This window comes from Syzygium oleosum, unplaced genomic scaffold, assembly GCF_021117445.2.
Source record: "Syzygium oleosum isolate NSW1041296 unplaced genomic scaffold, Sole_v2.1 Sole_v2.42, whole genome shotgun sequence".
NCBI lineage: Eukaryota > Viridiplantae > Streptophyta > Magnoliopsida > Myrtales > Myrtaceae > Syzygium > Syzygium oleosum.
In genome coordinates this window covers 732024-745023 of record NW_026607526.1, presented here as the reverse complement: position 1 = coordinate 745023, position 13000 = coordinate 732024, and the positions used below count along the sequence as shown (strand labels likewise).

Below are 13000 nucleotides of genomic sequence, written 5' to 3'. Positions count from 1 at the left end.
ATGAACAAGGCAAAAGAAGAGAGACACAGCTTCTACATCTCTCTCTGCAGTCTCACTGGAAGAAAAACATATCATGCAATCCTACATTCATGTGTAATGCTTGTTCTTTGAATCTAAAACGACTCGAAAAAAAAGCATTATTGCAATTAATCCCAGTACAAAATGCGGCAATTCAATCGAGGGGAATCTCACGACTGAAGAGCTTCTATGGTAACACAAAAAGTTCATCCATCGATTAGAGAAATAGTATGACTAGAGCTCTTCTGCTGTCATGTACTAATTGCTGCTGCCTCCTTGAGGACATCTGACAAGGGCCAACATGTGTACAATGAAAACGATAGGACAATCATTGGTGTGACAATAGATTAGAAAGGGATTCCATTATATAGGAAGTCCGCAAAAGCATTATAAAGCTCACTCCGCATGCTTATTTGCAAGTCATATTTGCACAAATTACAAGAGCTTTAGAATTCGTAGCCGCTCTTCATGTTCTGGATCCAGCTTTGGAGGGGAATAACAGCCTCGAAGATCTTCCACTACGTACTCCTGCGAAATTTTAAAAAATTGAATACGGACCATAAGAAGTGAAAGTGAGAGACCTTAATTGAGAAGTTCAACAGGCCAGCTAAAAGCTTGGAGCTGAAGACTTTGCAAGTGAACATAACTACTAGCAACGGTATTTGTTCCAGAGACATTTAGACAATATTAGCATCAAATTTCTCATCTAGGACTATAGTTTAGAATATAAATAAATTGCTCAACTTGTACCTTAGTGAGTTCCCTCTTTGTAAGGATATGGTAATGTCTCTGCCAGATCCTTTGGATGGCCATGGTCGCCGCCAGGAAACCATAGGCAATGCCAAGGATCGCAAAGATGACGACAAATACGATAACAAGAGCAAAGCAAGCTTCCATAGATGCTGGAAAGCAGTCCAAGATGCCCCACCCATAACAGCAGTTCTGGCACCCCGCCATCCTTGGATCATTGCCATTTAGGGAGGAGCAATGCAATATAAGTCCAAAGAATCCAAGCAGCACGAAAAATGCCAGTACTCCTGCAGAATCAATGGTCACAATCAGAAAATGAGTAACGAGTCTGGCCAGAAAATAATGACCTTTTAGTTGGGCATTTCAACCAAGGTGAAAAAGAGTGCAGTTAAGCAAACTTCTACCAGAAAATAGCATATATCCATTATATACTAACAGCATGTGAGAACACATCAAATTCTAAGAGATATTTCCTTTCAAGAAGAGGCATTAACAAGAGCTGGTCAAAAGAAAGAAAGGGAAAACTGCGTCTCGATGCAGCATAGCTGACAAGAACAAATGTTTTTAGCACACTGTGAAGCACGGAATAAAATTAGAACATCAAACGATCAAATTCACTTGATATGTGATGAAAAATCCGCAGTTATTTAACTAACATTTTTAAAACGAAATCTGCTTCACTTGGAAGAGCTGAAACATGACACTTGAAAGATCATCTTTGTTACAAATGAAAACGTAAAACCAATAGGTTCAGGTTATTGTATTATCAGTTTGGTTTTGATACTTAGTATCATTTCGGTCCACATGCCCAAAAACCCATAAATTCGAACCAAATTAAACCGTAAGTTTAGGAGATAAATTAAATCTTGTAAGAAGTAACAAAAGCTGATCCTGACAGGATGAGCTCCTCGGATAAAAGATGCCTCTACACTATCTAAGGAGAGGTTTTTATTTCTCAAGTAAACCATTGTTGATGGATTATGCCTCCCCCATCTGTCATGCTTTTTTATGCTAATGTGGTTAGTTAGACTACATGTTTCCAATCTTACTAACAGTACATCGAAATATGCAATTTGCACTACTCTACTCAATGGTTATGTAGAAATATGCAATTTTTTTTGTTGATTTCTACAATACATTGAAGGTACGCAGTTTAGTGCAAAACTTCTTATTTGCGCGCCAACTTGATGAAAAAGGTTTAAATCCTAGCCAAAAAAAAAAAATCAAAGTTATCTGTTTCATTTGATTGTGTTATTATTGATTTGATCTGGTTTGAGGGATAGATTTTTCAAGATTAATATGTTCGGTTCATTTCGGAGGTCAGTTTGAGAGAACCTCCAAACCATGCCATGAACTCTGAGAGAAATCTGGAAGCCAACAATACTTCTATAAGCTGATTTCAATACCAGAATTTATCGGAAGTTGATACCAAAGCTACAGAAAAGATGAAATTGCTGGATACGCAATATCAACAATGGCAAGAAAATTAGAGACCACTACAATCGCCAGTCAAAACAAGCAATAAAATCATGAGCGAGGACATTTTACCTATACAGTAGTAGAATGGAATGGGATGCTTGGACAGTATGCGATCCCACCCATCACTAAACGAGTTCCTAAAGGACCCATCTTTGTCCATTATGTAGGCAAAGCCACCAATCATGGAAATTACCTGGACACAAGTTATAAAAACATGATAATACAAAGTAAACATCTTTATTTCTTTCACCATCCATTCACCTCAAATTCAGTGGAGTTTAGTAAAGACAGGATTAAGTACTGAAAGCTCTAATATATTACGTCAAAAGTTCTTCCTCATTAAATCTATCAAAAGTGTGGCATTTTTCCAACAACATCAAAGTTACATCACATAAATACAATCAGGCAAACCGGGACATGGATTTTATAACAATAGCAATACTAGCCCTTCATACAAAATTCATAAGAAAACGACCCAACCAACCATGCATTCATAAAGAGGTATCGCTAGTCTGAAGATACAAATTCATGTGATATCGGTTACAGAAACAAATACACCCACCAAAGAAAGAGGAGATGGAATGTACTAACAGTAAATTTAAGAGTATATCAGAAATTCCAAGTGAAAAGGAAAAAAGAGTAGGATCACTCACAGTTTGCACTGCCAAGAAAACAAGGAAGACATCTCTAGCCACAAAGAGTCTGAATTTAATTTTTCGCCAGGTATTGTCCTCAAACAATGCAACTCGAAGGTGAAACTGCGCTTTGCAAGTGGTGCAATGTGAAAAGGCAAACCCCTCCTAGTAGATCAATAATAAATAATAAATTAAAATCCACACGTCCAAAGAGCTCATCCCAAATTCACATTTGGCCATGAAAGTCTAGACAGTATTGAGCACCTTAACTGAGCGCCAATGATCAAGACAACAACGATGGACAAACTGTTGAGTGCCTTTGCACATGCAAGGAGAGATTAATTCATCCTCTGCAAATTTAGAAATCTAACGTCAGACTATTTGCTTAAAAACAATACAGAGCAACGGAAACATCATCTTGTAACAAGAAAAGGATGCTAAATGATCATAACTCATGAAGAGAGATGAACAGAAAAATATAAAAGACCAAGGAGAGAGGGCAAGCAAATTCGAAGAACACTTATCACGTTTAGATTTTGCCAAGCAGAATTATCCATGCACATGAAAAGGCCGCACCATCCAGTAAATAGGACTTGTAGTAGGTTTAGCCCAGCAGCTTATACATATTTTTTGGAATATTATTCATCCTGAAGGAATGCATCCTCCATATAATCCACAGCGTATTATCATCCTTTAGCTATCAACCTAACATTAAACTTCTCTACAAGCGTGATCAAGCCAACAAATACAATCCCCCAAACCTGGACATCAGAATGGGCACAATAACTAATAATGACCCACCACCCCCACCAATACATACAAAATCATTAACCAAACACTGAAACCCTACTAAAAAATCAAAATTTGCGTACACCCTATACACAAATTAATCTCTTTAAAGATCGACTCGAAAAACAGAACATCTTCCTAGCTCACGCAACGCAATCCGATATCCAAAGCCGATCACATATCTTCTACTAACACGTCTAAGTCAGGGGTCCAAGCAACTGACGCACCATCAATTTCGACAAACGAAAACGCAAGCCGAAGCCATGCGCAGCCTTAAAAAACTCAACCTGGTTCACACTCGCTCTCCAGACAAATGCGGCAACAAGGGACCGACCCGGCCTCGATATCATCGTCATCATCCTCATCATCCTCACGATCCCGATCGTCTCTAATCTCGCTGGTGCTCCCGGGGGTGGTCGAATCCGCCTCGCTCTTCAGCAGGGGATCGGTGTCGCTCGCGTGCTGCACTCCGGGCGGCTCGAGCTGCACTTCCCCTCTCATCATCCCCTTCGCCCCCCTCCCTCAAGACGAACAGGAGCGCGAACCGAAAAATCCCCGACCTCCGCAACCCTGAAAACCAAGAGCGTCGATCGTCACACGAGCGACCGATGATCGAACCCTAGCTAGACTCATCGAATTCGAAACAGAACAAAGAACATCATCAAAATTCCCCCCCACCGCCGCCACGCGTGGCTCGGAAGCTAACAGTTTCGCGAGCAATCGCTTCGAAGATGCCCAATCTTGCCATCGAAGTAGCTTCGATCGAGAGAGAGAGAGAGAGAGAGTACCTGGGGATGCGCGCGCAGAGGATCGGAAGCAACGTCGAAGGTGAAGGTGCTGTAGAGAGAGAGAGAGAGAGAAGGAGGAGGAAGGAGAAGAAGATTTGTCTGCAGCTTTGATGCTTCCTATTTGGGAGAAGTATGGAAGATTGACGTTGACTCGTTGAATTTTTGCCCCTTCCCCCCCTATACTTCGAATTTATTGTAAAAATTGACCCCCGTACAGTTTCAGATTTGCGGTATGACCCCCGGACAGAAGATTTTTGATGGTTTCACGCCCTTCTTTGTCGCGCGACGGGAGCCGGAAAAAGTTTGGGGCCGGAAAGCGTGTGAAGTCTGTCAAGTCTTCGGTGAAACTTTCTTTTGGGTCACTTCACCTAAACGTACCGACCGCGGCACGGTCATACTTTCTTTCTTTTTTATTTTATTATAATGACACGGGTAGTTGCGAATTAGTTCGATCGAGTACTCAAACTTGAGAAGAGCCGAGCTGAATTCGAATAATCTACTAGATCTCTGAAAAGGGAAATTCATCGTGCCCTGAATTAGATAGCCAAAAAAAATCATTTACATGCACTCCCTATATGTGGAATGAATTAGCTATTTCTTGCTTTGATTTAGCTATTTCTTGCTATGACAACATGTAAGGAGACACGACCTCCAACCTTAGATTCAACCGAAAAGCACAAAAACCGTCCTATCCAAGTACATCGAGTGATTCGACCGAAAAAAAAAAAAAGTACATCGAGTGAGGTGTCGCTGCCGTGGTGACGGTGATGGCCCTCAAGATTACTCTAAGTGAAAAACACCGTAGCTCAAAACCTATATGATCCTAATTAATCACTTAACCAACTCTCTGAGTTGATTCTATTTGTATTTTTATTGTTTTTTTTCTTCTCTATTGACTTATATCTAGGAGCTCTCTTCTCCCGGCCTATTTCTAAATTTGAGAGTTTGAACTCTCTCGATCTAGTTTAGATTTGAGAGTTATGCTCTCCCAATTTAAAATGGGGAGTTTAACAAATATACTCTTAGGGATTTGATACTCTTTGCTTTGTTCGTGTATAGGTACTCAGCCTTCAACTTCAATGGTGATTACGGAGTTTTAGCGTTTCGCTAAATCACGAAGATTTGCTCTTCCACATGTTAGATATGTGTTTGTTCAATCTATTTTGGTTATCTCCGCATGGCGATAGTATAGAAGAAGCTGAACCTTGGGGGCATAGTTATTGGAGAACGAATTCCCGGCATGTAATCACTGACGAAAATACGAGATCCAGTAATTGACCATCGATTATTTTGCTTAACAATGTATGCTTAACCTTGTTGGTGCTTCGTTAATCGTTCATATTTTCTGAATTTGGTTTTATTTTACAGTATTTTGGATTTTGCTCTGTTTCAATTTGTTTTGTCATGGAGTCTATGCACTTTTCATGCATCTTTTTTGAGTAATAAATACAACTTTCTTTTGAGAAAAAAAAAAAACCCTCTATGAGTTGAGCTCTAGCATGTTACGCGGTATCCACAACTTACAAAGGCAAATGCATGTGGAAACGTATTGAACCGGTCGTAAGTTCTTTGCATTTTCCAATTGTTTTTGTTGAAGATCGTGTCATCGTCCCAACAGTGTCAACTAAGAAGGTGATGCTCAGGATTTGCATGATTCATTCTACTTGAGAAAGGCAAAAGAGAAACCCAAGCAAAATCAAAGCCAAAACCGCAATACAGATACAAAGACTCGAGAGGAGATTATGCGCTGGTATTAAGCAAGCGATCAAAAAGCTCCGGCGGGCGACCGAATTTCATTTCGGTCGAGTAACCGAGCAAGCGAGTCGGAACATTGGTGAAGGAGTTGGCACTTTGGGCATGCCCAGCTCTCAAATAGCACAGCAATTTTACGTGCTTACTTTAAAGAGAACAGGCAAGAGCAGTGCGCCCAACGAGTACTGCCAGAGAGAGAATCTCAAGAATAGACATTCGCATTGAAAAGGAAGGAAGGATAAACAGGAGTTATGAGACTGCTTTTAATATCAGTAGTGGCATATCCCACCCCCTTCTGTCCTATTCTCCCAAGGTTCATAAGGTTGCAATAAAACCCGCATCCGAAAGATTTTCACAGGATACATTTCATTCCATGCTTAAATCTCACCGCATCGACTAAAAGCAGGATTACAAAGACACGAGCAGCTAAGATGTTCGGGCGCGCAAATAAAGGTGTTGGGTGTGTCTTGCCTTCGATGCTCTCGGCAGCTCAGACAAAAGAAATGAGCCTCTTTTAGGAGGACATTTCTACTTCCAAAGCTTCCGCAATGACATGTTTTTCTCCGTCTCTTTCTTCATCACCTTTGCCACTGCCATCTCAAAGTCCTCCTGGGTAACGTGAACCCTTCTTTCCCTCAGAGCAAACATGCCAGCCTCGGTGCACACAGCCTGCAGAGAAGTGGTTTCACATGTCAGGCGTTAAGAACACCGACCTAGGATAATAAGCTTATGATGGGCTTGCTAATGCAGGATGGAAGCTGAATAATACAGCATAATCTTATTATTATAGCGCGAGTAGTAAAATGCTACCAAGCAACTTCCAAATTCAATTTCATTAGATAGATTCGCCTGCAATTCCAACTAGAAATCAGGCAAAAAATACATCCCTGACAAATTGGAAACGCAAGTATATTTGCCATCTAAGTAGTAAGCAGTTAAAACACATCAAAACTTATTTACATCTTTGGGAAGCACAAAAATCTCCAAAAGTTTTTACAACAATCAAAATGGCAATAGCTATTAGGTTCATAGAGGAGCAATACATGACAAATTATGCCATTAATCAAGACCTAGTTTAAATTTCTGCCCACCATCATGTACTACTCTCCTTTTAACACTTTATTATGGTTTATGGTTACACTAGCTAATCTAGGTTTGCTGCCACAACTGAACTCAATAAAGATACCAGGAGCTCCAATATGTATACAAGTAAAGAGCCAGCACACTGGCTGATTCAACAAGCAATAGCCTAAAATCTAATACGGTGGATATTTGGAATAGACCAAAAAAAAAAAAAACACAAAGGCCCACCACATTCCTACTGTAAACATCCCCGATGACCTAATAGACATTGTCTACTCTATGCAATCATTTTCTGGCCCTAGTACATCTACCATATTTACCAGAGACTTAAGTTAGTCAAAATCCCTAATTGCTTGCACAATGTGGAAAAATAAAATAAAAAATAGGCCCAAGATTTAATGCTGCAAAAGTACCTTCAGCTCTGCACCAGATGCACCATTCATTTTCTCAGCAATCTTCTTCAGGTCAATCCCTCGCATTAAGTTCATCTTTCTTGAGTGGATTTTGAGGATATCCAGTCGAGACTACAGACAACCAAGAAGAACACAATGAATATTGCAAAACACAACTCACCACAGGAATGCACATAAATCTCAGTATGTGAATATGCAACTTCACCATAAAAGTAGATAATGATGGACTATATGGCAACTCAAGCATAAGACCAGTAATCAATCATTACCCCCTAAAGGAACTAAGGATGCTTTACTCGGTAACTATGGCCAAGAGTTTCATCCCTATCAAGTTTAACTACTTCACATCCACGGGAGGAATATTTATTTGAAAAGTCCCGAAAAAAGATCGGAGATTCCAAAAACCCTTAGTTAACAAAGAAAGGTTGATATCTTTTTGGGGAAAGCATGCCTGCTCTTTCAGCCAAGCCTACAATACCTCAGCCAGTTTCTTTATTGTCCTAATATTATGTTATGAAAGACCCTCCAATCTGCCAAGAAACACCTAAATAAATTCCTTGTATTTCAGATAAAAACAGCCAAAGCATCCCTAAAGTTCTCTCACCCCAATAAAAACTCGGCACTACATTCATTTCCACCTTATACATATAGAGTTCCTGTTCTTACAAAAATTCCTACAGGACATATTTGGCCTTTCCAATTAAAAGAAGCATAAGAGCATAAAAGACCCAACTTTCCAATCCATCTAAGAGTAAATACTTAAACAAAGAATTATTACAATTAACCCATATGATAAAGCAAAAATAAGCACCAAATATATGTGACTAGTGAGAGCAGTCAGAAATGTAGTTCCTCATGCAAACAAAAGTGCGACGAGTAAAAGGTAAAACTACAACTCCCAAATCCATGAGGGGACAAAACTCAGTAAATATCCAATCTACCAAAGGCATGCCAATTTACACGGAAATGATCAAAATAGTGACAGCTTGTTAAATGGTCAAAAATTGAACAATGGCGTAAAATCATCCGGTTAGGAACTCCACAAGATTAAATTTTACCTCTTCATTTGGATTTGGAAATTCAATTTTTCTGTCAATTCTTCCTGGCCTGAGAAGCGCTTGATCCAAAATATCAATACGATTCGTGGCCATCAGAACCTGTCATCACCCCACGTAAATGAATGATTAAATGAATTAGTGAATAAGGCAATATACGACATATCTTTTATCTTTCACCAACAGCCCTCTGGTCACATGCAGTACCTTTATCTTGTTGGATGCTTCAAATCCATCAAGCTGGTTAAGAAGCTCCAGCATAGTTCGCTGAACTTCACTATCACCATTACCACTTCCAGATTCCATCCTAGCAGATCCAATGCTGTCGATTTCATCCATGAATATGATCGATGGAGCGTGCTCCCTGTACGAAAATGAAATAACCAAGCAAATTAGCCGCTAAAATTGCTGCTCTAAGAGGCAGAACAGACTAGCTTCAAAAAGAAACACTCTCTTGTCTCATCCATCCACACAAATTGCGAGATGAAAGAAATAATCGTACAAAATTTCAGGTCGCTAAACCACCCATGCAAGTTTTTAAAATATTTGAATATGAGACGAGAGTTCAAATGATATTCCCGATGCATGTATACAGGGAGAAAACATAGAGACTGGGCACAACTGTGACATCCGCACTTTCTTCATCACTTGGATTTGTCACCTCCAAGAGGCTGTATAAATTAGCTTCATAAAAGCTCACATTTTCCATTACCTAACTCAGCTAATTGAAAAGGAAACTAAGAAAACCAAACGCCTTTGGCTTCAAAGGATGCAAATAAAGTAGTAATGTCAGTTAAAATATATGGCAAATTCTAAGTCCAAGAATACCTAAGGAGACTAACCTTGCCATAACAAAGAGCTCTCTGACCATTCTAGAGCCTTCTCCAATGTACTTCTGGACTAGTTCAGAACCAGAGACCCTTATGAAGGTACAATCAGTGTGATGGGCCACTGCCCTGGCCAGAAGTGTCTTCCCAGTGCCAGGAGGGCCATACAGCAACACACCCTATTATGCCAGAAGTAGAAAAAAGAAATCTCAGAAGAGGAGGCCAAGCATGAAATGATGACAGAACTGATTCAAGAACAAGTGAACACAACATTACCTTGGGCTGAGCTATTCCAAGGCTCTCAAACAATTCAGGATGCTTAATTGGAAGTTCAATAACCTAAAGGAATCAAGCAGGGTATAAGATTGCAATAACCGATAAGCCAACGGCAATGAATATATAAAAAGAATAAAACTGCACTGCAGAGGTACCTCCTTAATTTCCTTGATCTGTTGGTCAAGACCGCCGATCATGTCATATGTAGAATCAGGGACTTTTTCAACTTTCATAAGGTTAACCAGTGGATCCACTTTGCTAGGCAAGATCAAATGGAGAACGTAGCTGTCATTGCGAAGAGCTACTCTGGTAGAAGGCGTAATTTTCGTGATATCGATGTTTTTATCAATATCGACAACATATTTTCCTTCTGGGTGGACCTGAACAATGAAAATTCGGTGAATAGGTATTCCATCTATCGCATCTAAACTCCAAAAGTTTCAACTCCAAAATAAGAACAATATCATACCTTAACCAGAACTTTATTTTTCCCCATAACTTTGACAACTTCACCAACATATGATCCAGGCTCCTGAAGCAGCTGCAGCTCTTCTCTGAGCATTCTTACTGTCCAAATAGCAAATTTGACATTGAAAAATACGAATTTGATAACCAAATCCAAGCTTTCTGAACCTCTGTTAAATTCAAGAGGAGGGGGAGCATATTTCATTTGATTCAATATTCCAGTACTTTCCGATATTCAATAAAACTGTTCAAAAATCTCACCACCAATATCAACCACCACCCCCCACCCCACCAAGCTGGGTGGGAAACATCAGAACCACAGCAAAGGAGGCTGCCAGTGGCTAATGCATAGAAAAAACCTATGATGCCCAGCAATAAGAACTCATTCACCCCATTAAGGAACTGTATGGTGTACACAATCTACAAAACAACGAACGGCATCCTTATCATAGGAGGACCCCTAGAAAGAGACTTGACTTTGGGTTCTCCGTTTCACGCGAAGGAAGAACATCCGCATGCTGATCACACTCTTCATCCAGGAAGATATCACAATAACAATAAGCCCGTCTAAATGATCTCACTGTCGCGCAGAATCGCATCAATTTTCAATTTTTACATGGAAAATCACGCATTAAGACATCACAGAATCATATCCTAACCTCATAAGCCACCATTACCCGATGAATTCCTGCATAGCCAAAAAAACCACAAATCTCCGTCCCAATAATCGAAATTCCCCTCAAAATCACCGACCGAAACACACGGGGCACCATTTTCACCCCCCAAATCCAACAGGAGATTCAACAAAACGAAACAGTCCCCAAGCCCCAACGCACGAACCTCAAACCCTAGGGCTCCCCCCCGGAAAAAAAAAACACAAAAAGGGAGGGGGGGGGGGGGGAGAAGAGCGCGCGCGCACCTCGGGAATTGAGCTCGTTGCGCTGGGCCTCGAGGCGGTTGAGGTTGTGGGTCTTCTGGCGGACGAGGAGCTGGAGCTCGTGGGTGTGCTGGAGGTAGTACTGCCTGAGCCCCTCCCCATGCTTCGCCGCCGCCGCCCCCCTCGAGTTGCAGGCCTCCTCCGGCGGGGCCACCGATTCGAGCTGGGGCTTGTCGATCGCCGGCGTCGCCATTGCTCCAAGGCACGATCTTTGCAGGGGGCGATCTCAGAGAGAGAGAGAGAGAGAGGAGGAGAGGTTTCTTTGGGGTTACTCAACTGAGAAAGAGAGAGAGAGAGGAGATTATATCGTCGGTGATCCGAGGGCGAGCACCAGGCGGCGTAGGTGGGGATCGCCGTCCAATGCCGTCGTGGGCTCGCCCCCCCGTGCCTTTCGGGCCCGTTAAATTGATGTCTCGAGCTCGAGCCCGTCACGGGACCCGACCCGACCCGACCCGATTGGAGGATGTAAACCGGTCCGTGTATTTTGGTTATTCCATTGGGGGAAGATAAACACTCACTCTTTGACCGGTAAATGATTCGCTATTTCACTTTTCATATTGAATTGATTACGTTATCTCTCGCGGGTCGCACTCTTAATTTAAGATTATTTTTTTTACATTTTTCCTTCTTTTTCTTTTGTTTCGTTTTTACTGAAGACGAAACTACCGATATACCTCTCGAACAAACATTTATCAAAACGCGGGACCTACTCTTGATTTAAAATTATTTCTCACCTTCTTTTTCTCTTTTTTCAAGTGGTTTTTCGCAAAAGAAATTATTTGGCGAGATAACTAACTAAAATTGCTAACTAATTATTTGACAAAAAAGCTAATTATTTTGTTAACGAGTTATATAGTTTTTTTTTTTGGTACTAGGAAACTATTGTTCCAAAAAAGCCTAAGCATAATTAAGAGAGAAAATAATCATCTACCAGTTTTAGTACATATTCCTTTCAATTATAACTTTAATATGTATCATTACGTTATAGTCCATGTATTTTAATTACTCAAATTTCATTTTATCCAGTGAATCTAGTTGTCGAATTTTTAATTATTTATTGTGTGATGCATTTAATATTTTGAATGACCCTAATCCGTTACTCCGATATATAATTTGTGATTGTTCAGTTTACAACAATAGAGAATAAGTTCGGAAGAAGACAAACACGAAGCAAATACTGAAATGTAATGGGTGGACCTGAACAATGAAGAAGGATGTGGGTAGTTTTTTTTAATATATGAAAAAGGATTAAAACCGAACACAAAAGTTTAACGTCATAAATCTATTATTCCTATTTTATCACCGAAGACAAACATGAAGTAATGTCGTAAATATACTGATTTTGGGATGTGGATGGTTTTGTCTTCCGGTAATATTGAAACAAAAGACAAAAAATGTAAGAAATCATCTTAAATCAGCAAGGGATACTGTGATTAATTTAATGTGACAAAAGGTGGGGCGGAAATAGCGAGAGCTTTTTTTGTTGTTTTTGGGTGACTTTTAGGTTTCTTTGGTCGCACGGTAGCTCCCTTTTCAAAGCTACACGATGAAGGTTTTTGAGTTCCTTCAGCAGAGAGGACGAGCTCACAAAAGGAACAGCCTGAAGAAGACGACAGTGAAGCTTTTTCGGACGCACAAAGAAGTGGGTTTGAACATCGGTGATTTTGTGCCGTAAGTTTTTACATTCAAAACGAGTTATTTATTTGTAAAACACTTTGAATTTGGACGTAGAA

The 13000-nt window shown here is 40.3% G+C and overlaps 2 protein-coding genes across 2 annotated transcripts; both read right to left on the bottom strand.

Moving 5' to 3' along the window:
- Positions 1 to 211: 211 nt before the first annotated feature.
- Positions 212 to 4241, bottom strand: LOC115693150 (uncharacterized). Its single transcript, XM_030620124.2, has 6 exons — positions 3959 to 4241; positions 3147 to 3232; positions 2901 to 3047; positions 2317 to 2440; positions 769 to 1055; positions 212 to 546 (listed from the first exon to the last, which is right to left on the bottom strand). The coding sequence occupies exons 1-6, from the start codon at positions 4173 to 4175 to the stop codon at positions 454 to 456; spliced, it is 954 nt and encodes a 317-aa protein (XP_030475984.2). The 5' UTR covers positions 4176 to 4241; the 3' UTR covers positions 212 to 453.
- A 2172-nt stretch (positions 4242 to 6413) lies between these two features.
- On the bottom strand, positions 6414 to 11540 carry LOC115693148 (26S proteasome regulatory subunit 8 homolog A). Its single transcript, XM_030620120.2, has 9 exons — positions 11250 to 11540; positions 10335 to 10432; positions 10021 to 10245; positions 9866 to 9928; positions 9605 to 9768; positions 8970 to 9126; positions 8766 to 8864; positions 7708 to 7818; positions 6414 to 6880 (listed from the first exon to the last, which is right to left on the bottom strand). The coding sequence occupies exons 1-9, from the start codon at positions 11458 to 11460 to the stop codon at positions 6740 to 6742; spliced, it is 1269 nt and encodes a 422-aa protein (XP_030475980.1). The 5' UTR covers positions 11461 to 11540; the 3' UTR covers positions 6414 to 6739.
- Between the last annotated feature and the right edge of the window lie 1460 nt (positions 11541 to 13000).